This window comes from Natator depressus, chromosome 2, assembly GCF_965152275.1.
Source record: "Natator depressus isolate rNatDep1 chromosome 2, rNatDep2.hap1, whole genome shotgun sequence".
Lineage (NCBI taxonomy): Eukaryota > Metazoa > Chordata > Testudines > Cheloniidae > Natator > Natator depressus.
Genome location: NC_134235.1, coordinates 129,142,832 through 129,169,622, shown reverse-complemented (window position 1 = coordinate 129,169,622; position 26,791 = coordinate 129,142,832). Strand labels below are relative to the sequence as shown.

At 40.1% G+C, this 26,791-nt stretch overlaps 1 protein-coding gene across 8 annotated transcripts in view; it reads right to left on the bottom strand.

The window, feature by feature from the left end:
• CDH18 (cadherin 18) overlaps positions 1-26,791 on the bottom strand; it is an 845,073-nt gene that overhangs the window by 227,306 nt on the left and 590,976 nt on the right. For all 8 annotated transcript variants that reach the window (XM_074944996.1, XM_074945002.1, XM_074945001.1 and 5 more), the window contains one exon: positions 25,352-25,843. In XM_074944996.1, the coding sequence (XP_074801097.1) occupies positions 25,352-25,579 (228 nt within the window). In that variant the 5' untranslated portion in view covers positions 25,580-25,843. The remainder of the gene's footprint in view (positions 1-25,351; positions 25,844-26,791) is intronic.

Sequence of the window (26,791 nt, the reverse complement as noted above, 5' to 3'; positions counted from 1 at the left end):
GTCCAACTTGCTCTTCTTTATCACATCACTTTTGTTATTCAACGTGTGTCTAGAGCTCCTTAGGTGTGCACACGGCCTGATAGAGAAGAAAAGACTTAGTCCCTGTCTCACACAGCTAATAATTAGGGGAGGGGAAAGTCATCTAGTGGGAACCCTTTAATTTGTCTCTTGCAGCGTTTTATCTGTTTTCTTTACATATTTCTGCAAATAAAATGATGAAATTGCAATTATAATCATCCCAGTGCTACCCTGCACTGACGTAGGATATAGACTGGAAATAACATGTGTTACAAAGTAAAATAATCCAAAGTATATACATGCCACTCATCTGGCTCTATCCGCCATGTTCTCTGGAATTATACTTTACTGTATTCCTGAAAGTCATTACAGCTGCACTGCTTCAGAGGGACTGTGACACCATTTAATTCCCCACAAGTTTGAGAAGAAAAACAACATTAATATTTGTTATGCCTTTTAAAAAACCAGTGAGCCAATTGTGCATTTTAATTTAAATACAGTGATTTTACTGGGATCAGAATAACAGCAAGAAAATAATATAACAAACGAGCTGAATTAACACAATGAGTGGATATCCATTTACAAGTTATATCTGACCCCACTTCTTTCTTCTCTTCAGTCTCCAACCAAATCCAGCTGCAACTCCTTCCATTTAACAAATCTCTATTAAGTGCTACACCACATACAGTGTTCAAGGATCCTCAAAGACACAGTAATCACACAGTCATCACAGTACTCTGTATGCTTGGTGGGGGAGTTTCGGGAGGGAAAGGGGGGAAGAGATTGGTTGAAATATATAAAAAACAAATCAGTAAATTTAGAGGTTGTGAAAAAAGCAGGATTGATAGTCCTCTTGTCCCCTATCTTCTGGACAATGAAGTCATCAACTGACATTATTATCCATTCAAGTAATGATTTGTCCACAGAACAGGTACAGCACAGAGTAGAACATGGCAAATTCTCTGACACATTTCATGAATATATCTGAACCATGAACTGGAGGACCACATGAAGTTAGTTCAAGCTCTACTGAGGATACAAAAAAAGTCCCAGCCTACTCAATAATTAGTGAAGCTGCTTCTGGATAGTCCACCATGTTTCACTCAGGAGAATAAAATGAATGACAACAGATTTTTTGCTTGCACACATAAGCCTAAAATCTTGAAGAATTATACACAGTGAGATATGTGTTCCCATTTTCACTGCAGAGTTATCATTTTTGCATATGATGCAATTACTGTTTCTTTATTAACTGATATAGACGTAGGGAGTCACTACTTTTTGTTTTCAAGATGGAGTTTGTGAAAGTTCATTATACCATTTATTGCTTGTAAAATTTGAACATTTGGAGAAAGCAGTGTTTCACATCCATGGGTTCACTTCATGCATTTCTTGCTTTCGCTATATATCCCTGACATCACTAAGTATGGCATTTCACTGCATTCTTGTGACAAGAGTCCCACTGGCAAACATTCACTGTTCTATAACAGTAGCCCCAAACAGGCCTGACAAACTCACTACATCTAGCACACCACTTTCATAGTATTTATCCATAAAGAATATCACAGAAAATCGCTAATAAAGAATTATGTCATATAGATCCTCATAAGCATTGTGACATATGTACAAATGATATATAAGGAGCTGTGTGTATGTACTGAAAATACATTTTAAAGTCTTTCATCAACCAAACAGAAAAAAAAAAAGGAAAAAAAAAGTTTCTTCCAGACAGGAGTGAGGATGTATAGTCACTTGTCTATTAGTTCACATGTATATTAAGCATATAAGACAACACACTGGGAGACCAATTTACATATGAAGTCAACCAGCGGATGACTCAACCTTGCCTAGGGACTCAGCAAAGTTATTACATCATTCAAGTGTAAGATATTTTGAATCAATAATATATTTTCTTTTTCTTTTTGGTAAAGACTAGCTTTTATTAATGCACTTTCTATTCCCTGAAACCTTTTTTGTGTTGGTGGATTAAAGCTAAATAAAACGTGTTGCATAAAAAAATTCCCACCAGACATGCCTGGACTTGTATTCTCCAAGCACATGGGACTGAGGGTATAAAACAGAACACAGCAGGCCCATGCTTTGCCTTTCTCCTGTCCCTTTGCTGCAAGTGACAAAGACACTCAGAAGAAGACTTAAGACTCCAACAGAGGAGACTGGCCCAGGTTTCAAGGGTGAAATCTGTACACTATGAACTGCAATATCCAGTGGGGTGAGAAAAACCGCTTAATCTAGATGTTTCCCAGTCTAATAGGGTTGAGAGTTCAGAGTCCATGGTTATTTTATTTTATTTTGGTAACTAACTCTGACTTTTTGCCTAACACTTATAATCACTTAAATTCTATCTTTTGTAGTCAATAAATTTGTTTACTTGTTTATTTTTACCAGTGAGTTTGCAAACCTCAGCAGATTATCAAACACTTCATGCAAAGGCTGGTGTATATCCACTTCCTATTGTGGAAGTGTGATGGGCATTGCTGAGTCCCCAGGCAAGGTTGAGCAATTCCCCTGGTTTGGCCTTATGCAGGTGAGTCATTGCATGTAGCTCCCTTGTTGGACAATGGCAAGTGATGGGTTGTTTGACACCCCGCCTGGGAATTGGTAACTTTGCTGTTGCCTCTGGGGAACTAATAGCTGCATGTTTTACCAATTTACAGCATGTTTTATGGACAACCATACAACACAATTCTCATAACTTCATATGCATTAATGATATACATATATGGATAGAAAAATGACTGTCAGCAGATCATACCTTTCCCCTGATACCACAGCCTGCTTTATATGCAAAATTACAATTATATACAGATGAGGAATATGTGGGTTACAAGATGCTACCCCAAGGTACGGTATGTCACACTAGGTTTCCATTTTCTGATTTTGTTTTATGTATAACCATTTTGTTTCTAATTATCCATACTCACTATCTCTTCAGTCCTGATCTGTGATGATAAATTTATGATTGTTTTCACTATAAATGTATCTCAGTGCTGTGATTTTATAATGGACCTGATCCTGAGCTGAATCAAAGAAGCTAGTTTGTATGTTATCGCTCAGGAGATAGCAAACCTAGTAATTTCTGAGTGTCCAGTGGTTAAAGGCTGGACACTGCAGGGAGCACTCCGAGGACTCAGGGATTGGCATTTGTCTATCACTAGCCTGCACAGAGGGCATGAGGCCTGCAAAGGCCTGGAAGACAGTGTCTGTGTTGCTAGAAGCTGTTGGCTTCCATTAGCTGAGCTAGAGCAGGCATAGACAAGACCACTTAACACGAAAGACAGGTATTCATGAGGTGCCTTACAACTTTGGGTATCCCTGGGAAGTATCACACTTGCTTTCTCTATATATCCCTGGCATCACCACATATTGCATTTGACTGACTTCTGGTGAATAAAACAAAGATGCATAATTCCGACACTTGTGGTGATTTTGCAAGATCCCTAAGTGTTCTTTCCAAAACTCAGCAAGTGTCAATGAATAATGAAAGTTTTCTATTTTCATTATTCCTTTTACATATTTTTAGCCATTTTGTCTCTGAATGTTCTCATTCCTTTTAATCCATGCTATTGTTTTTCTGTGTCAGGAAGGAGGCAGCAAAGGCTTCATTGACTAAGGATAGGTGAACTGATACAGACAAAACAATAAAAGCAACCTCTACTAACACAGAGACCTCTAAACAAATCATTTCAGAGGTTTAAAAAGGATTTTTTTAAGGGAATCTCATTTTTATGCCCCTCTCCTGCTCCTGATTTATTCTGGAAGTGGAAATGTTGAGATACTAGCAGAAAAGTTTATCTTAGTGCATCTGGCCCAACTAGGAGGAGGAACCATCAGCTACCTTATGAGAAAGTTTTGTTCAAGCTCACATTTGGTGACCTAAAAGGTCTAGGGAACTGATAAACCAAATCTCGAAAAAAATTGTGGTCTGTCAATTCTCAACAAGAAATCAGCCATGAGAAGTATTTGAATAAGTATTTGAATAAATTTTATTCTCATTACACAAAACCTCAGCAATAACCATTTAGGGTTACACTAACTTCTTTATGTGTCTGTTTATGTGTAAATTAATTTGAAATTATACCAATGCTTTGGTTACAGTATTTATGGCATTCATCCGAATTAAGTATTTTTCCTTTGCTAAAAGGAGTATGTCCTTGTTATAATATATGTGTTACAGGGTTAGACTCTATTTACAAAATATGGCTGCCCACCATGCCTTGAGATGTCACAAAAGGCAATTTGCAATGTGGAAGACAAATTATTTTTTGCTGAGATAAAGCATAACTAGGGAAGAATTAAATGTACTGTTCTCCAGGACCAAAAGCGGGATGGGGTCGACTCCTGAAGTATGTCTACACAGTAAAGAAAAAACTGTGGCTGGCAGGGCCCATCAACTCAGGCTCATGGGGCTCAGGCTGTGGGTCTGTTTCATTGCTGTGTAGACTTCCAGCCCCTAGAGATATGGACAGATTGGTATTGGTATGTTTGTTACATATTTTGTCTTACCTGCTGTACTGTTAATGAATGTTATAAGTAAATATAATTTTTTATGATTTCTGTATGTTAAACTCTCATAATTCTTTTATGTGCTAGCCAACATAATTTTATATTGTATCTATTTACAGTAAAAGCTGTGTTATCCAGCACTTTACCAACCGGAAAGCTCTAGAAACTGGCATTTCTGATATCTCCCAATACGAATCTTCAATAGGGTTGCCAGGTGTCTGTTGTTCGACTGGAACACCTAGTCATAAAAGGACCCTGGCAAATCCCGTCAGCACTGCTGACCAGGCCATTAAAAGTCCGATTGGTGCGGGGCCAGCAAGCTCCCTACCTGGCTCCGTGTAGCTCCCCAGAAGCAGCAATATATCCCTGCTGCTCCTAGGTGGAGGAACAGCTACGGGGGCTCTGCGCGCTGCCCCCGCCCCACCCGACCCTGAACTCTGGCTCCACAACTCCCATTGGCTAGAAACTGCAGCCAATGGGAGCTGGTGGGCGGCACCTGCAGGCAGAGGCAGTGCACAGAGCCACCTTGCCGCGCCTCCGCCTAGGAGCAGCAGGGACATGTTGCTCTTGTGGGGAGCCGCCTGAGGTGAGCACCTTCCCGAATCTGGCACCCCGAAACCCCTACCTCACCCCAACCCCCTGCCCTGAGGCCCCTTCCACACCCAAACTCCCTCCCAGAGCCTGCACCTCCTCCTGTGCCCCAGCCCTGCACCCCCTCCCACACCTAAGCTCCCGCCCTCCATTGGTAAGTATAACTCTTAGATAACCGGAATTTTTGACTAACCGGCACCCTCCATACCCCCAACATGCCGGATAACAAAGCTTTTACTGTATTTAGTGCCTTTTACCTATTGAAACTGAAATGTCCTTTGTCCTACACTTGAACCTAGTTGGTGAAGGGAAAAAGAACTTAAGAATGGAATCTGTATAATCTTTTACCCTGCTCTTTCCCCTAACCTTACTAATATAGCCCAGATATATTATTGAAGGGACACCCCAAAACTAATGAAGTGACCCTACAGTAATATGTTATTATAAACAAGACTGGGTAATTGATAAGGGGATGCTTATAATCCAAGTATGTGCTGTGATTGATATGGGACATTTGTTATTGCACGTGTTTTCTGTGGTTTATGAAATAATGACCCATTGAAATGTTTTTAACTCATTAAGAAGTGCTTATTACAACAGGGGTTCTTAGCTTATCAATCAGGTAAACTAAGATATAAAAGAAATTCCATAAGTAATGAGGTAAATTAAGATATCAAATTGTGGGATATTAATTGTGGGGAAATATTTTTTTCCCTTCAAAAGGAATTTATTTGTCTCACATCGTCTAAAATGAAGGAGTGTGGGGCATTTAAACTGGGAATGAACACTGACAATTTTCCACCAGTTACTGAGGAAAGGAGCAGGGTTTTCATTTCTTCACCATTCAGAAAGAATGGCTCTACAACTCTGTGGGGTGGGAGGATCCCAGAGCTCAGGCTCTAGCCAAAGCCTGGAAGTCTACATAACAATGAAACAGATCCACAGCCTGAGCCGCGTGAGCCTAAGTCAACTAGTCCAGCTAGCCATGGGTTTTTCTTTGCTGTGTAGACATACCCTAAGAGACAACCCCTTCCCCCATTTGGTCCTGAAGAACAGTACATATAAAACAATATATTTTACTTGCAATTTCCCTTCTTCTCACTAAACTAAATAATTTCACTACAATGGGTCCTAAATCAAGAAACTCCCAACTCAATTGCCAAAGAGACACTGCACTTCATTAATCAAGTTGTATTTGTCATACTCTTTGCACAGATTAATAATCTAGTCACCCAGCTTTTAGTGTATCCTTAGATAGGCATTCCTACTGCAGACAGGAGTGGGTGGGTTGTATGAGATCTGTCCCTTTTACACAACATGAAATTGGTTCTTTGAAATTCCAGACAGTTAAATAAATTGGCTTCTTTCACCTGTTTAATTATCCATGTCCTGTTTGTCTCTACACAGCAGAAGCTTATCAAACAAAAGCCAATTACAAATCCCTCTTTTGGTTGTCAACTGAACATTAATAAAAATATGAAGCATTGCTGCAATGCTCAAGAATCCATTTGAGGTCACCCTGGTAACTACAAAATTCTGCAAAGTTAAAAATGCAATTGTCTGCAGAAGTGTTCCGAAGTTTCTGGAGTTAGTCATTTCATTTTTCTTGAATATCTCTAACATTTCTGATTTACAAGGGTTTTGTTTTGTTTTACAAGGTAAAAGGCAAGCAAACACAATGCCCACTAACCTGAGGACATGACTATTTCTGTACAATGTTTAGACTGTACTACACAGCAAACAAGTGTAAAATACTTTTTTCATGCTGGTGGGGTGAGAGGCATTTACAGAAATACAAATTGTGTTAAACTGAAAATAAATGAGGAAAAGATGTCTAGTTATCTTTCCTATGTTCAACAATCCCAACACTGGAAATATTTATGGCACTTATGTCTGAAACGAAGCTTTTAAAACCCAATAGTTTATTTAGAAATTCAGGATTTGCAATTAGCAGAAGCAGAGTCTTCTTAAAAGAAGGATGGAATTGAAAAAGCTGAGCAAAATCAAAGGGCTTTGAGTGAAGACTGAAGAGGCAACATCGGGCACTCAAACATGTTCACTTTAATTGTATATTTGAACTCAAAGTGATAGACAGTGAAGAGCAGCCACTTTGGTATGTACTTTCAATAAATGCAATTTGGGATGCTACTGTAACCTGTCTTCTGTGTTGTCTATGTACCTTTGCCCCACACAAGAGATTTTTCCATTGGCTGTAATCAACAGGAACAAGTTGTGTTGCCTTTTAAGCACACACTGTCACATTCATGCACTCTGTTACAAGACATAGTTGACATATCTACAGTGTGGGAAGGATTTACAGATCAGGGTGATAACCAATGTTTTAATTACCTCCGGGCAGGTCTACACTAGAAGCGCTACATCGGTGCAGCTGCGCCACTGTAGCGCATCTGGTGAAGATGCTCTATGCTGGCGGGACTGCACTCTCCCATCAGCATAATTACTCTACCTCCATGAGAGGCAGAAGCTATGTCAGTGGGAGAGCATCTCCCACAAACATAGCACCGGTGTGGACAGCACTTAGGTCACTGTAACTTGCGACTCTCGGGTGTGGGGGGAGGTGTCTTTTGCACACCTCTGAGCAGTGCAAATTAGATCGACTTAAACAGTAGTGTAGACCTGCCCTCAGTAAGTCTTCAGGCTGTACAACAAATGAACAGCTCTATCAAATCAAAACATAGGGAACACAGCTACTACAAGGTATCAGCCAAATAGTTGTCTCTAATTCTCATCTAATTGCCATAGAGGGGTCCAGATCCTCAGGTGTTATAGATGGGCACAGCTGCAATTGGTGATGTCCAGGTTATGCTCTTACTATGTTCTGGGGGCTACAGATAAAACAATGTTCAGTAACACACAGTAAATATGAAAAACTAATTAAAATTATTAAAAATCATTTACCTACTGACTAGGGGATTGCAATTCTCCAATAACTTAACATTGTGCTCTGCAGGCACCAGGCAGTGGAGATACCGATTTCTATCTGCACATGGGAAAGGAAAAGGAGAAAAAAGAGGACTCGGCTTCTTCCACTGTTACACAGCATGACTACCCATTAATTTAGGGCTTCAATGAGGTGAGGAACACTTCAGAGACAGCAACACTGCTGCCACTACAATTAATTTCCTTGTTTTGTGGTCCTGAGTTATGCCTGGAGCTCCTTTTGTCTTGATAATGCTAACAAATCTGCATCTGTCTGCCTTAAACACCATTTGTTTTGTGATGCCAGGAACCTAGGGAGATTGATTGTCATTGTGTATACTCAGTAGTACATACTACAGTAAAGAGTCTGGTTTTGGAAAGACAATTCAAATGCAAAAAAAAAAAAAGGCAGTGTTTTTGAAGCTGAACCTTCATTCCTGCTTATTCTGGATGTACAGAGTGATAAAACTAGGAATTAATTTCTGTTGTTTCATTTACCAGAAACTGATTTTAATAATCTTCATATATTCTTCATCAGGACTGGAAAGATAGATTTGGGGCTAAAACACAGAAGATGATGTGACCTTCCAGCTATGTACCTCAGCTTCCATTTCTGTAAAACTGAGATAATATTTCCCCAAATCATAGGGGTGTTGTGATGTTAAATTCATTAATGACTGCAAAGAGCTTTGAGATCTTTAGATAGAATGTGCTATAGTTCAAAATCATTTTGATGCATTGTAATCCCTATTTTTTCCTATTCTGTCTCCCTATTAGCATAAGCAATTTACGTACCCTTGAAACATAAATTATCTCCTGGTTTAATTTGTTCCATTATCTCCTTGCTTAATTTGGTTCAGAGTATGTTGTAAGCAAAGTGATTGAAAAAACCTTTGGTTTAGCTTCTCTTAGTGCCTGTGTATAACATTCTGCTCACACACAAAGCACTCTATTTGGCAGAAGCATGGACTGAGCTGACATGAAAATTAAATCATGTTTTAACCTCAAAGGAGTATGCCTGGGGGTGAGATGAAGCGATCTTTTAAAGTTGCTCTTGAAATCACAGGTGCTACAGCATGCAAAGGGATTACAGGTCCCAAATACATTCATGAGTTACTAAAAACCAGGACTGCAATCCCTCAGTGAAATTTCAGCAAGTGAACGGAATCCAGCTGAAGCATTTCAACAGACTTATCTTAAAAAAATATATCTCCACTTCCCCAGAGGCATTGCTGCTAGAGGTGGGGGCTGGGGAGGGAGAAAGCAGACAATACATAGCTGAAGAAAAAGGGAATAGCACAAGAAACATGGAATATTTTAAATTAGGATTATCCAAGACAAACCAGGACAATCACTTGGCTTTGAAGAGACTCTAATTTTGCAGGGTATATTTCTTAAATAAAATTTACTGTAATTCAGATTGTTTCCAATTTAGTAAATAGTTATTGGCACTTTCTCCCCCGTAATGCGGTGTTAGGGCATTGCATTTGATATGGGTAATTATTAAATAATGATGTATTTGGAATTCTCAGAAGAGGCTCTTTGAAAGTATTTTTGATTTTAAAGGTCAGATAATGCTCTCATCGCTCTGAGGAAAAAATGTTAACCAGGAATTAGAAGGGTGTCAAAACAGCTGGAAAACTTCTGAATTCTCCCTGGGATAACCTTGTGTTCTGAAACTGTAGTGTCATGAAATTCCCACTTATGGCTTTTTTGTATTCTGTTGTTTCCCACAAAAGGCTTTTGGATAGAAGTACATAACTTCTATGACAATTGCTTATGCACAACAAAAATGTTAGTGTTACAGCAGCTTGGAACCTTTTTTCAATGACATCACAAGGGTCACATCTACATTGTGATAAAAGACCTGTGGCATGGCCATGGCTGACCCGGATCAGCTGACTCGGGTCAGCCATGGCCATGCCACAGGTGAGTGCCATTTCATGAAAACATTCAAAGGTGTTGGTTTTGTTCTGCATTAGAACAAAGAATTTTGAAACCTCTCAAACTGTCAAACAAAACAGAATTGCTATGCCCCCAGGCTAGCTCTAGAACAGTGTTAAATAGTCTTAGAATCAGATTTTCATTAAGAATGTGTCTTTACAAATTCAAAATTCATTTTGCACAAATATACTGAAAATGAGCTCTCTCTTTTGTTGAACATGCCAACCAGGAAATTAATTCACTAGAATATTCATAAAAGATGAACACAAGAAAGAACATAAATACTTCTGGGATTTTCTGTGCCATAAGTTTCAACTTTAAAAGTGTGTTTGTCTATGAACATATATCAACAGTACGAGTGGTGTTGGTGTAGCCTCTTGTTGATCTTTCTTAAACTTTGTCTTTTGCCTTTTCATTACAGGGTGTTTCCGTTTGGCTACTGTAGTTTAGGAGCTCTGTGGATAGTGCTTATACCTCAGTACAAAACTCATATGGCACAGAATGACTCTCTCTGCTTTCTCTGTTCTGACAGAGAATCATGGGTGGGAATCTGTGGGAGTTGGATCCAGACAGGGGTACACAAAGTGGCAGAAAGGCTACAGGGAAATGTGTGGATCAGGAGGTTGATTGAGAGTGATGCAAGTGAATAGGGGGATCAGGGGAATACTCAAGGGGAAGCAGGGCATAGAAATAACATAAAAAAATAAGAATGGCCCTACTGGGTCAGACCAAACGTCCATCTGGCCCAGTATCCTGTCTTCTGATAGTGGCCAATGCCAGGTGCCCCAGAGGGAATGAACAGAACATGTAATCATCAAGTGATCCATCCCCTGTCACTTATTCCCAGCTTCTGGCAAACAGAGAGGAAGAATGTCATGTGTAGGACACTTGATGGGAAAGGTAGCAAAATATGGGGACCAAGTGAATTTACTGGTAGGTGGGGGACTGTGGAAGAGCATGAATATTGAATATGAGTGGGGCATCTGCCTATCCTGTTTATTTGAAAGAGGGATAGAGAGGGATAGAATGGAGCTCCCCACATTCCATGGAACGGGAGAGGGTAAAGAGAATCCTTTCAAATAGCGAGAAGGCAGTCTGGAATTTTTGGAGATATATTTAAAGTTGAATATTAAACCTGAGAGTATCACACAAAAACTGGATGAAAGGCAAAAAAAAAAAAAAAAAAAAAAATCAGCGACCAAGCAAAAAACAATGTGATTTTTTAAAAAAAATCGTATGAATTTTAAGCCAATCACATAATTTTGGGGGTTCTGATTAAATATGTGAATCCCTATGAGACAATAATGCTGCTTATGTGCTTAAAGGTACACATGTGCTTAAGTGTTTTGCTTGATGGAGATCTGTCACAGGATGATCTCTGGGGCAACTGAGGCAAACTAGCAAATAATATTAATGGATATTGACATATTCTGGTTACCCGTTATGTTTGACCTAGAAATATCTGAACAAGTGTCTAATGCAGGGGTGGCCAAACTGTGGCTTGCGACCCACATGCAGCTATTTTACCATGAAAGTGTTGCTTGCAAGCCTCCCTCTGCCTCATTATTCTCCACCTACCAGACCGTGGAGGCGAAGTGAGGGGAAGCTCTTGCAGTGCAGTGGTGGGGTAGGAGCTTCTGTCCAATGGGGAGGAGGCTCTCAGGTCTGTGGGGCACACCTGCCGGGGCTCAGGGCTTCAGCACGAGTGGAGCTGAAGCCCTAAGTTCTGGCTCCTGGCAAGTGTGCTCCAGCTCTCGAACTTCTGACGACTGTTGTATGCGGCTCAGAGGGCCAGTGCATTTGGCCCTGATCTAATGTGTGAAAAATAAAAATCAACGGCATAAAGTTATAAAGCTATCTCCTTTAAACAAACTGATACTGTACTTTTTTTCATAAATCCAGTGCATGTTTCCAAACAATGCTTTTGCAATATTCTACCATATCTAAAATGCTTTATATGTTGTTGGGAAGTTTTAGGGTTTTTTTATTTATTAAATTATAGTGCACTATTCCCACATATCATGGTGCTTTAAATAATATAGGATAAAACAGGAAATACCAAAACAATAATATTAAAAAATGAGAATACACTTGAGATTTCTGCTATTTAAGATGAAGAAAAATCTAGCGAGAACAGTTCAAGAGACATTGATTCCACTGAATCTAATCTCCTAAGTGCCAGGTTCTGTGTGCCATTAAGGCCACTATGTGGTATTCTTGCATGGTGACCTGGTCTAAAGCTGACTTTTCTAGCTTGTGAAGGATTCCCTAAGTCCTCAAGTGGTGAAGTCCACTGTAGCAGCTCCTATGCCACACTACTTCCCAACCCTATGCCCTGGCAATTAATTCTTAGCTACCATAAACAGCTCCATGGGGTTGGCCTGCACAAAATATGAATTCTAAGGATGCTCTCATTTCCACCAGGAACACACTGAAAGACAAATGCACCTAGGACCAGGAGAATGCAGAGGTGACTTAAACTCATGCTATCCCTCTGTCCTCTCCTAACTTACACTGCTTGACCACAGTTTAAGCCTGTGGCTGTAACTCTACAGCCACAAATCTAAACTGGATGAAAATACCACCTCCTCCATTCTCTATATAAGGTTAGAAGTTCCCTTCTCTGTGTTCTATTCAGTATTACTGAAAAATATTCAAACTGCAACTGACAAGCTCACGGTGGGAAATGACATACATGAAAATTAACTGCTCACTAAGAACCTTCCATAGCTCCCACAGCTGCAATAAAATGCTGGTGAGCCATAAATCTGAAATAGTCATTTCACATTGTTCTGACTGATAATTTCTGTTATAGTTAGAGATTATCCTTAAATGTTTATAAAGGTGTCAATAAATCTGGGATCTCCCTATTGCTACTTTAAATCAGTAAGGGATAGAGAGAGAGACAGAGACAGAGATCTTCTTAGTTCCCAAAATCTAAAGATAACTGTAGATCTGTGCCAAGGTTTACAGCCTACTTAACCACACTTATGCTAACCTATGCGCCAGCTAACATCTTTGCAGGATACAGGCCTGTAGGATTCTTGTGTAATAGCTGAATATAACAGAAGCAACTAAGTATCATAAAGGCAAGCCAGTGAATAGAATGGGGTGAATATAATGGCCAAGCTTGCTCTCTGGGTTACAGATGAGAAATCCAAGGGTTTAACTCAGTATTATAATTTTTTGCTCCTTCTTTTGGTAGATGTCCATGATCTATGATCAAGCTTGGCCATTATATTCATCCCATTCTATTCATTGGCTTGCCTTTATGATATTTAGTTGCTTCTATTATATTCAGCTACAACACAAGAACCCTACAGGTCTGTATCCTGTAAGATATTAGCTGGCGCGTAGGTTAGCGTAAGTGTAGTTAAGTAGGCTGTAACCCTTGGCACAGATCAACAGTTACCTTTAGTTTTTGGGAACTAAGAAGAGCTTGCTCAGTGGTAAGAGTTAGAATGTTCCAGTAAGTGCTACCACAAGGAACATGGAAGTAACTGCCGCAAATCCACTTAAACAAGGGGTGACGGTATGATCATGCACTGAAAGGGTAGTTACACATAACAATATGTTAACCTATAGAATACGTACACCCTCCGTTTTATATTGTTGAAAAGGCTAAATATGGGCATGGAGGACTGAGCACAAGCAGATGATGCTCAGGCACTAAACAGGACAGTCACCATGTGATCAGGGGCTGTTTTTTTCTGGGCCTCTTCCATTGCTGTCTGCTTCTCTACTTCCTGACTCTTCAACTCAGTGGGGAACTTGGACTATTGGACACTGTGGCATGCCAGAGACAGGGCTGGTCCTTTTGTCTCTTACCACCAGGTCCTCACTAAGGGTATGAGTATGCAATACTAAGAGCTTATGTACAGAATGATAAAGATAACAAGATAGCAATAATACTAGGATTGGGGTTATGTGGCTTGGATCTTTTCTAGCTTTATCCATTATTTTAATAAAGATATCGAAGGCTTTATTTTGCTCTCAGTGCGAGTGTCCTTGTCATCCACCCCGAGACTCCCCACAAGATATTGAGCTCCATAGTGTGAATTCTGTGTAGCCTGATTCTGGGGGAAGAACCTCATCACTGTCAGATCAACTGGCCATTAATACAACATTATTTACCTCAAAAAGGTTCAGGCAACACATCTACAGCTTTATTCCTTATTTTCCAACAACTTTTTACTGTAATTAAAAACAGTGCATGTACGCTTTTTAATGGTGTCACCATTTTAATGGTGTCGCCAGGGCTGGCTTAGACTTGCTGGGGCCGGGGGCCAAAGCCCAAGCCCAAGCCCAAGCCTGAGGGTTTAAGCCCTGGGCAGCAGGGGTCAGGTTACAGGCCCCCAGCCTGGAGCTGAGGCCTTTGGGCTTCGGCTTTGGTCCCACTGGCCTGGGGAGATATATCATGTTAAAAGACAATGGCTGCTTTCAAAAGGTTGTGTGATATATTGCAATTCTAGTATTACATGCAATGTGTCTGATTTCTTCATGAGTTTTATTTAAATTTATAATCTCCCCTACATGTGTATAATCCCCCTACGATTATTTGATATTTACAAGATCTATTTGTTATGTAGTAATCATATTTCCAACCATCTCTCTACTGTTCCATACAAAGGTGGTTTCCTTCCTTTTATCCTCCTAATGAGACATTCTTTACTTTCAGAAGGCAGGCAACCAGGGCCTTCCTTAACTTGAAAGTGGCTAGTTTAAGGAATGAGTGGCCCTGTGCACTTAAAAAGTCTTGACTTGATCAATGTTTCCACTTAGTGCAGAAAATGTTTTAAAAGTTATTGTGCTTCAGATACTGGTCTATGTGGATATGAGGTGAAAGGGCAAGAAGTAACAACAAGGAGAAAGTTAGAGAAAGCTGAGTCTTGTCCTGACTTTTCAGTATAAAAAGAATCTCAAGGAAGATGAGTTCACCCTGATAAAATTGATTTGAACATTTAATTGAAATGATAGTCTCTCTGCAGCAATCAGACAGTTTACAGTATGAGGCTAACAGACTGGATAAAGCCTTTTGACAAAAACAATATTCTACTGATATAGTAGATTGAATGTTGTCATTCTGACATAAAAGGACAAATTCCTCCCTGTGGAATTCCACATTGACTTCAGTGAAGTTATACCAGGTATGAATCTGATCCAGAAACACTGAAGTCCACTGTGTTCCAGCTTTTGTTTGTTTGTTCTGTCAAGTCAAAATGCACTTGTCAGTCTCATCTATATAGCCATTTCTTGTCATTGGACTGCATTATGAGTGACAAGGAGAACATGCTCCAGGAAATCTAAGACACGGCTGAACTCTATGTATCAAATTCAGAAGGGTAAAAGCAGTCTCTTCTACTGGGTTTTAATTTCTCCCCAATAACCTCTGAATGTTTTGAGATTCCAAGTCATAAGGGAGTTCCATTACATTCCATGACTAGTACAATTTGTGTAATGAGTCCCTCTTTCCTTATAGCCAAACAAGCAGAGAGTCGATATATTGAGTACTAACATATAAAAAATGAGGAAGAAAATGTAGCAAGTAGCATGTATTAGGATTATGCAAGAACTAGATGTAAATATTCAGTTTTTTGCACGCCACAACAGATTTTACATCAGTACTGTGATAATTGGAAGACTTTGCTCTTATACTGCAGCCTGATTCAGTCTACCTATCTTTAGTAGATCCTTACTCAGTGAGTAACCACACTGAAATCAATGAGACTAAACACAGAATAAGAAACTAGTGCCTGATCCTGTGCCCAATGAGATTAAAGTCAAGGCTACAATCACATTCAGAATCGGTGCCTGTTCATCGTGAGTAAGGGTGGCAAGGACAAGCTCCTAAGCAGCCTCAGATACTAGAAAAGCAGATAAAACACAATAAAATATGACCTAAAAATGACCAAAAAGAAGGTTTGTGGGTTTTTTTCGTGCTTCTTTATAATGTACAAAAGATGAGAAACTTTTACTATTATTGTTCTTAAAGAATACTTTTCCCTCAACTGAATTTTTACAGTAGAAGTATCAGGAATTTTACGTGTTATCTTTGCTGTTTTGCTGGAGGTCTCCCTTGAAGGATCCAGAAAGTTAGCTTGTGAGTTCTCTCAACCCTTAATTGAAGGAGTTGTTGTAGTGAAACTTTAAGAACAAATCTCTCTTCCCACTGTTTTACACACACACTTCTTGAAACAGTCTGAATAAAAGTCACTTCCTCTCTCAATCAATCAGGTTTTCCATCCAGGGTATCTATGGTCTCAAAACCTGCTACTTCTCTAGTCATCCAGAAAAACAAAACAAAGCAGGGTATACAACACAGGAATGTTTAGTATAAACAACTAGGAGAAATGAAAAATGTAATTACTTTTATCTGTTTTTAAGAACAGACTTTCCTACATTATAAAGGATTTGATTGATTGATTGATTGATTGATTGATTGCAAGTCACATTTAAGTCACAACTTTTGGGAAGTACCCAAGGTCAGTGTAGGAAAGGAAAAAGCTGTTCTTTCATGTGCATCTGGCTATATTACTGTTACCGCCATCATTTTTCACCAGCAATAGATCCTAGAAAAATAATTTTATCTGAATTTATTATTTGTGAAACTAGCAATTTAAAAAGGCATAAAACAAAGCACATATTTTTCTAGCTGTTGATTATGCCACTTGCACTCATCTTTACAAAGGCATGAAGACAGCTAACAAACCATGTGCAAAATCTTCAGCGAGATTGTGGCATGTACATTTTTCATTTCATTTTCTTTATCAAGTAAGAACATTGTTTCAAATTATTAAAATAAATGTAATACAGCCGACTAATTTATCATATGAAGATGCTCAAACTCTAGTTACATTATTTATTACATATGAGCTCGTTAGTAAGGTTCAATAAAATGCATTTTCTACATGTGATTTAATGAAAACAACTTGTGTTTCCCTCCTTAGCATTTGATTTAAGCTCTACATTTTCAGTTTCTCTCCTTACTAACATTAAGACAAGAAAGTTACAATTTTCTTGATATCAGGAAAATACTAAATCAATATTGCTGTGTGTTAGAATTAATCTCTTTCAGCATCATCTCACCACATTGTCTTTTTCAGAAAGTATGAATGATAAGTATAATATAGAGAGACAAGGTGAGGTAATATACTTTATTGAACCAACTTCTGGTGGTGAGAGACACAAGCTTTCGATTTACACAGAGCTCTTCTTCAGGTCTGTTTAAGCTTGGACAGAAGTTGCTCCAATGAAAGGTATTTCCTCAACCACCTTGTCTGTCTAATATATTGGGACCAACCTGGTCACAGCACTGCATACAAGTTTAATATACTGTATCTTCAGTCTTCAGGGAATAAAACTTCAAAGGAATTATCTTGAAAATCCCACATGATAATGGAGATCTCTTTCTCTATATGGCTAATTTGCAGTGCAATATTTTACCAGGGAAGTGGAAATGCTATAATTTTCTTTAAAATCGTATCCTCCTCTTGTACTACCTATCACTTGAACTCAGGGCTTTGGACCTGTGCTCCGGCTCTGCTCCAGCTCCAGGCAAAAACTTGCAGCTTCACCGCTTCAGAGCTGCTCCGCGCTCCAGCTCCAGGCTCCGCTCCAAAGCCCTGCTTGAACTCCCTTTAAACTGAGAGTCATATCATTCCATTTGGTATGCTTTGCTATACTGTCATCATAAATAGTGTGTCAAAGTGTTTTACAGTGAACAGTAAAAAAAAATAAGAAAAGGCTAAAATACTCCCAGACTCATTCCCCCATTGTGGGAAGATTTTTGCAGCTGCTTATGAGGGGTGTACCCTTAAAAACTCATAGAACCTACGGATCACCATCAGAGATATCAGGTTCCAACTTCATGGATCCCATGCCTATGTTGCTATGCAATTTTCCTTAGCAGCATAACTCATTCAAGAGTCAGATTGTTATTGCCATCCTGCCATCACCATGCACCTTACTTGTGTCTCCAAGGTGAGGAATGTTGAGAATGTGAGCTACGATTCTGTTTCCTGTGCAGTGCACTTTTAAACATACCGGGAGTATAACTACCTGTCTGTCAGAGGCAGGGATGTCTGAAGATCTTATGGACTGCAAGATGAGCTCTGATTTTCTGTCAGTCTCATGGAGTTTTCTATTAGTTGTTTTCTTTAGTCTAACATAAAAAGCCAGATAAACTGAAAGCGCATGTTTTTTTCTTTTATGTGTGGAAAATATACCCAGTGTGAATTATTGCAAGTGAGGAGACGATGCAGCAAGCAGTGCCAACTTCTTTGTGGCTCTTCTCTTGGGACTCTCCCATTTTATGAGAATAGTGCACTGCATAGAAGGACTGTATCCAATTCCTTCCCAGGTCATTCTGCATATGTGAGCCCTGCTTCATCCAGTGCTCAAGACTCAATGGAGAATGTAGACCTTTGCCTTAACATGTAAAGTGCCCACTCAGAGGTAAGGGTCCTCATGAGCCTTTGACTCATTGAACACTCATGAAGGATGGAGAATTTTGTTGCTATCAAGAATAGCATATCAACATAATGGAATTTCTTTCTTGCGTGTATATATGCTGGACATCTCGCAAGGACAGATATTAGGTTAGATATTGTGGTTCTCTTGGAAGTTTTCAGGAAAACTTCCCAAGATCAACCATAAGTTTCCTTTTTAACATAGTGACTGATTCCGCATGAAATATATACTCCACAATTGTACGTATAACCCCCAAGTATCACATTAGCAAGGCAATGTTAATAATAATCTTAACATCAGAGAGAGTCATGTACAATAGGACCATTTCTCATTCTTATCACAATCCCATTTAGTGAAGGGCTGTATTTTGTCATGTTCCATGTTCCTATAAAAACCTTAAGAGTGTTACGAATATAGATTAATTTCATACAATTTTCCAGTCTCCTAGCAACATGTTTCCAGGAGAATAGAAATATTACACTTTAAGAATGGGTATATAACGTGTTAAAATTCAGGATCAGTGACACAGGAGCCAGCAAACAGAGCTGCAACCAGGGGAGTTTGAGTGGGAGTTCTGTTGGAGAAAGAGAGAGGAGGCAAACCCCTATTCCTTAGGGGCAGTGATTGAGAGAGAGAGAGAGAGAGAGAGAGAGTGTGTGTGTGTGTGTGTTTTCAGTTTGCAAAGTCTGTAAGGCAGCAGTGTGCTGAGAGAGAATCAGAAACTTTGATCGCACAGCCCCGATTAGGGGTCTTATAAAGGCAGCCAAGTAGCCAGTCAGCAGCACAAGAGCCAGCAAACAGAACTGAAAACAGGGGAGTTTGAGTGGGTGTTTGTAAGGGGAGTACCCAGAAAGAGCTTTGTTTGTATGAAGTGCTGCCTGACAGAGCTGATGGAAGAAAAGATCCGAAGGTTGGAGGTGCATGTGGAAACTATGGTTGAGTTTCAGAGGGGATCTGGGCATGATGGAGGAAAATGTCAAGACTCGCAGATGTAAGATGGACTGGAGAACAGAGAGGACAGCCTGCTGGGTGAGGAAAGAGGGCAGTGGAAGCATGTGACTATGAGAACCAAGGACAGGAAAAGACCAGCTAATGAAGGAGAAAGAGCTCAGGAAGAGGTTTGCTGAGTTGGAAAATGAAGAAGGGGCACAGTAGGCAGTAACAGAAGGTGGGATGGCAAGGAAGAAGCTAAGAGCTGCTATTCATACAAGAAGAGGGGAAGAGTCAATGGAAAGAGTTTGGAGTTCTGGGAGAATACAGGATGACTTGCAGAATATTGCAAGAGAGGACCAAAGACAAGAGGACTTGCAGCCAGAAAGAACAGGAGGAAGTCCAGAGAATCCCACAACACCAGAAAGAGGAAGGTCTACATGATTGGTGACTTCCTACTAAGAAGAACAGACAGGACTGTCACCAGAGCTGAACTGGAGAACAGAATAGTTTGCTGTCTGCTGGGAGCTAAGATATGGAACATGGACCTGAAGATGTAAGGCTGAAGAGGATCCTAATAGGAGCACAAAAGAATCCACTGATTTTCCTTCACATGGGAAAAGATAATACTGATAGATTCTTGCTGGAACACATCAAGAAAGAGTGTGCCAGGCTAGGGAAGAAACTTAAAGAAATGGAGGCTCAGGTGATCTTAAGTAGGATTCTACCTGTTCCTAGAGGAGGAAAACGAAGGCAACACAAGATTTTGATGATTCACAGATGGCTCAGGCAGTGGTGCTATAAGGAGGACTGTTCTCATGGGATAGACTCCACCCTTGTAGGGAGTGAAATAGACTTCTGGGATAGAGGTTGGCAAAACTGATTAAAAGAGCTTTAAACTAGGAACACAGTGGTGAAGGTTGGGAGGTGCTTATGTAATCTCCATGCCTGATTCTAATATTGACCAGGAAGAAAATCAAAATGAAATACAGCAATTGTGAAAAGAAGAGCAATGGGTAGGAGAATGAAGTTTAAGAGGGAAAGATAGTGTCTATACCAATGAAGCTAACAGTCAGGTAGGCAATACTGGCAGTAGAATGACTATACCTAATCAGATGAGGAATCTGGGGAAAGCCAAACAGAAACAACTAAGTTGTTTGTACACCAATGCAAGGAGCCTGGGTAACAAACTGGAGGAACTAGAACTACTGGTGTAGGAAGTGAAACTAGATATTATAGGGTTAACAGAAACACAATGGAACATTAGTCATGACTGGAGTACAGATATTGAAGGGTATATGCTGTTCGGGAAAGACAAAAATAAAGGAAAAGGTGGTGGATTAGCATTGCATATTAATGATAAGATAGACTTCAAAGAAATTGGAAGTGATGGAATGGATAAAACTGTCTGTTTCGGTCATAGTCTCTTTGGGGAAGAAAGCTATCAGAAGTTCCCCTGAGATAGTGCTTGGGGTATGCTACAGACCTCCAATATCTGGTTAAGATATGGATAGAGACCTCTAAGTTTCAAATTAAATAAATACTACTGGTAATTGTGTGATTATGAGAGACTAACTTCTCAGGTAGAAACTGGAAGACAACTGCTACTAATAATAGTACAGCCCAGATTTTCCCTCATGTGATGGCTGACAGATTTCTTCAACAAAGAGTTCCTGAATGAACAAGAGGTGATGACATTTTAGATTTGGTTTGGTATTGGTGAATAGCGAGGACATCACAGAAAAATGGGTTTCAGGAGCCAACGCTGGGTTGAATGATCATGAGCTACTTCACTTTAAACTAAATGGAAGGATAAAGAAAATATATTTGCAACTAAGGTCCTTGATCTCAAAAGGGAAACTTAAAAAAAATAACGGGATTAGTTAGGGAAGTTGACTGGACTAGAGAACTAAAGGATCTTAATGTGGAAGTGGCTTGGAATTATTTTAAGTCAAAGTTGCAGAAACTATCTGAAGCCTGAATCCCAAGCGCGGGGGGGGGGGGGAATTGTAGGGAAGAGTTGCAGATCACACTGGATGAGCAAGCATCTCAAACAAGTGATTAAGAGAAAGCGGAAAGCCTATGAGGAATGGAAGGATCAGCAAGGAAAGCTCCCTCTTGGCGGTCAGAAAGTGTAGGGCAGGAAAGTGAGAACAGCCAAAAACTAAGCAGAGTTGGGCCTTGCAAAGGAGATTAAAACCAATAGTAAAATGTACTATAGTCATATAAATAAAAAGAAAACAAGGAAAGAAGATGTGGGACCACTAAACACTGAGGATGGGGTGGAGATTAAAGATAATCTAGACATGGGCCAACACTTAAACAAATACTTTGTCTCAGTTTTTAATAAGGGTAATGAAAACCTTAGGGGTAGTGGCGGGGTGGCTAATGGAAATAAGGATATGGAAGTAGAAATTACCACATACAATGTCAAAGACAAAATCAAACAGCTTAATGAGACTAAATCAGGGCACCCAGATATCTCCATCCAAGAATATTAAAGGAACTGGAATATGAAATTTAAAACATAATAGCAAGGATTTTTAATAGGTTATATCCTATGAATGGAGGATTGGTAATATAGTACTTATGAGACAGGGTATACCAGATCCTCTGAGGCCCCCTGCTGGAGGCCTCATGGCCCTGCCACACCCCGCCCCAAAAATGGGAATTGAGAGGGTCTTCCAAACTGCCTAGAGTGCCTGTGTGGGACACAGCCAATCAGAGCCCAGCCACCTAGTATAAGAAAAGCTGCAGGGCCAGAGGGAGTTCAGTTCCTTGCTAGAGCTGTAGGAATGTGGATGGTTTGTGGCGGGCTGATGGAACTACAGAACCCCAGACAGGGCAGTGCAATCAGAAGCTGGGGAGAGTGAGAAGGAGCCATAGTTGGTTGCTGCGACTCCATTCGGACAAGGCCTTGAGGTAAGGGTGAAGATCATGTGGTGCCACAGGGAATTGGCCCAGGGAATTAGAGAAGCCATGCAACATTGTTAAAGCGACACAGCAGATGGCAGCAATCTACAGGGTCCCTGGGCTGGGATCCAGGGTAGTGGGCGGGCCTGGGTTCACTCTCCCATCTCCAGTAGCCACTGGGGGGAAGCAACCTGGACATTGAGGCACCCCAGATAGTGCAAAGTCATTCACTTAAGGAATAAAAACAAGAATTTTTGCTATAAAGTGGAGATTTATCAGTAGGAAGTGACAAAGGAGAAAGACCTGGGAGTATTAGTTAATCACAGGGTGACTATGAGCTGCCAGTGTGATGTGGCTGTGAAAAAGGCTAATGAAATCTTAGGATGAATCAGGTGAGGTATTTCCAGTAGAGACAGGGAAGTTTTAGTATCATTATAGAAGGCACTGCTGAGACCTCATCTGGAATGCTGTGTGCAGTTCTGGTCTCCCATGTTTAAGAAAGATGAATTTAGACTCGAACAGGTGCAGAGAAGGACTATTCAGATGATCAGAGGAATGGAAAACCTACCTTAGGAAAGGAGATTCAAAGAGCTTAGCTTCATTAGCCTAAGCAAAAGAAGGCTGAGGGGAGATATTATTGCTCTCTATAAATAGGTCAGAGGGATAAATACCAGGCAGGGAGAGGAGTTATTTAAGTTAAGCGCCAATATGGACACAAGAACCAATGGATATAAACTCGCCATCAACAAGTTTATGCTTGAAATTAAAGGAAGGTTTCTAACCATCAGAGGAATGAAAAGCCTTCCAAGAGGACTAGTGGGGGCAAACAACCTAACTGATTTCAAGATTGTGCCTGATGAGTTTATGGAGTGGGTGGTATGATGAGACTGCCTAACAATGGCATGTAGCCAATCTGCAACTGCTAGTAGCAAATATCCCCAACAGCTGGTGATATGACACTAGATGGGGAGGGCTCTGAGTTATTAAAGACAATTCTTTCCCAGGTGCCTGGCTGGTGGGTCTTGCCCACATGCTCAGGATCTAACTGATTGCCATATTTGGGGTTGGGAAAGAATTTTCCCCCAGGTCAGATCAGCAGAGACCCTTGGGGTTTTTCGCCTTTCTCTGCAGTATGGAGCATGGATCAATGGCAGGTTTAAACTAGTGTAAAAGTTGGATTCTCTGTAACTTAAGGTTTTTAAATCATGATTTGAGGACTTCAGTAACTCACCAAGTGATTATGGGTCTATTACAGGAGTGGGTGGGTGAAGTTCTGTGGCCCGCAATGTGCAGGAGGTCAGACTAGATGATCACGATGATCCATTCTGGCCTTAAGGCCTATATGTCTGAGCACATACTATACAACACACAGTCAGTGACAGAAAATTAATCCATCCTCATAATAAGGATGAGATACCTCACCATTTTGATTAGAGACCTATTCTTGTCTTTAGTAAACATTACAATGACTGACTGCAACATTATAACAGCATTTTACATCATTACTCTGCTCTTGTGATGTTATTCCTAAACTGGGTATGAAAAATGTGAAAGGGCATGATCTAACACTACTACCAATGAGGCAGAATAGATGACTTGATTAATAATTGACAGCATTGGCAGGTCAGTGACATTGAACAGATGCCTAGAATTACAGAGACACACCCACCCATCCACTCCTTCATAAATCTAGGGTCCTGGTAGGAAAATCTCTTGTCAAATTCAAGGCACATCAGATGAAACCTAGATTATGTAGAAGAAATTACTGTAAATATTACAGCAGTTCAGAAACCTATTTCTCAAAATGAAGAGACACTATAACACAGCAACCATGATTTAAATTCTGTTGATTACTAGTATTATTTTAGTCTCCACAGATTTCCCTTTTTGAATAAAAATAATAATAAATAAATCTACCATGATAATATTGGTCAATCTCTACACTAAAATTAGAGCATCAGAACTACTGTCAAATGTAAAATGGAATACTGATACCTCCCATTGTAAGGAATTTGCTGCAAAGATAAATTCACTAACTTTTGTGAGGCACTAAGATACTAAAATGGTTGGCACCAAAGAGAACCCTATGAAGAAGGAAGGAAAAACAATATCCTTATTCAGTGCAGAGTTTGAACTGAGTGCAGCAAACGAGGCGTGGGGCCACACATTGAATGAGGGAGATGAAAAAAAAAATACTGAATAGCTGCCTCATTTCCTGAGCACCATCCATCCTGGGCACTGAGTGAGGTGGGGGTCCTAAGGAAAAACTAACATGGTTTAATGAAAGCCTGTATCATAATGTGTAGAAGAGAACAGTGTTTAGACATGCCTGTAACTTGGAGGCTCTCAGAAGTCAGGAAATGACACTTTGCAGTCTTCATGTTCTTGTAATGACTTTTTAGCATGGATTATCTCATACAGACAACATCACATGCTGGGAGCCAGTTTTTTTGGTTGACACCTACACAGGAGCGTAAGGGTGTGGGAAAGTATAGGGACCTTTCCCCTGAATTCACTGCATAAAAGCCAGGCATAAATGTAGTCCTTGCACTCTCCTTGAGCTCCTACCACTCTAAAGTTGCATCCTAAATGGATGCATCCTAAATGGATGTGGTAGATATGGTGCCATTATCCCCGCAGATGCACACATGGCCAGCTGTGGAGTGAAGCATATGATATACCCTCTGATAGAGGAAGAGTCCCAATGAAACTCCTTCCAAAATGGTGCTTCTTCACACGGATCTCAAAGTTGGCCTGCAACTTGTTGGACAAATCTTGTCCCTAAAGCATTTCTCAGGGAAGAGTTGCAACTTTTTATAGTTGTATGTCATCTTTTTTACTCACCATGATTATCATTGTAAATAGGGATAGTGGGCAAATACTTTGTGAATGTCTAACATCATTGACTTCTGAGGTGCTTCCAACTTTACAGGAGACATCAGCTAGGTTGGCATCTGGAACAACAATATATTCCTCTCCTAATGTCCCTGTACACCTTTACAGAAAAGAAATAAGACCTTACCTTTCCCACATACTGGGGATCCGGTCCCAGGTGTTCTTCTAAAACAAAGAACTGGTTCCATACCCATCCACGCTTGGGACGATGGTGCACTTCTGTTTCACCTTCTATGTGTTTGGTTTGATTTCTGGTCACCTTGATGGAGCCATGATGAGCAGCTCCATAACACCTCTGCACAAAACAGAGACAAACTAGGACTGGGCAGATACAAGATGTGCTCGTAATTCTCATTGTAGGATAACTTTCCAGTTCAAGGTTTCCTTTTCTCTTTTGGTTTTCTTTTCAGACGTAATCCCTTAATAGGTCCCCAAGAGGGAAGGTGAAGCCTGGTTTAGAAAAACAGTCCAAAATGTTTTATTTTTGGTATGTCCATGGTTTAACTGCCCATTGGGGAAAGGTCACACTGCATTTACATCATGAAGAATTGAGTGTAGAAATTTCTGGTATTTGTTCCGAGATCTTCACAATAGACTGCCACAGCCAACCATTTTATACCTAATAGAAGGGGAAAAAAATGAAAACCACTTACACATCACTAGAAACAGTAATTAGAGCTTTTCAACCTCAAAAGGTGACGTACCCACTGCTGTGCCAATTGGTTCTGTCAAAGGGTCCTACAACAATCAACATTTCTTTTCAATCTTTTGTGGAAGTGTTTTCTGATTGTTTTTGTGAAAGCACCTTAATAGTATGGCTCTTTAAAAGTACGTAAAATGTGTGCAATGTAAGGACTAGATGACTCAGGGGACTCTGGTAGTATGAGATTAGGCCTTTTACCTACTGGTTCAGAGTGACAACATCAGTCGTAATCAAAAAACACTGCTACCCAATTGATAGTGTTTAGCAGTTTATGTGAAATGAGTTGTTGGTCTCCATGAATTTTCAACTGGACAGCGGTTCAACATTATGAAAACTACCATCGTGGCTACTGGTAGTTTCGAGAGAGAGGGCAAAAAAAGAATGAGTGTGGAGACTCCAGGTCAAAACTGAGGCAAGTTCACAGAACTGTGTGACCAAATCATAAACTGATAGTGCCTGTGTTTTACCTCCTATGTGGCTGCATAGAGGGCTTCAGTCTCCAGGATCGTCTGGAGCATTCCAGAGATATGTACATAAAACAAATTAAAAAGTGAGCATTGTTGGTCTGAAACATCATCAGGCCTTCGAATTGTATAAGATAGGTACTTGTTTCCCAGTAATGAAAATCCCTTTTCTCCCCCACCTTAAAAAAAGGAAAATTAGCCTTGGGTGAAACATCAGTCTTTAAAATGTAATGGTTGGGGGGAAAATACAAAATAAAAAGTCCCTCCAAATCTTCACAGGGGCCAATGTTCTTTTGACAAGGACTTTGTTCTATTACCAGAGTTCTGTAGCAACATATAATCTCTGCAGATGTCAGATACTGACTATTTCCAAGGTCTGAAATCACATGTATAAACATTC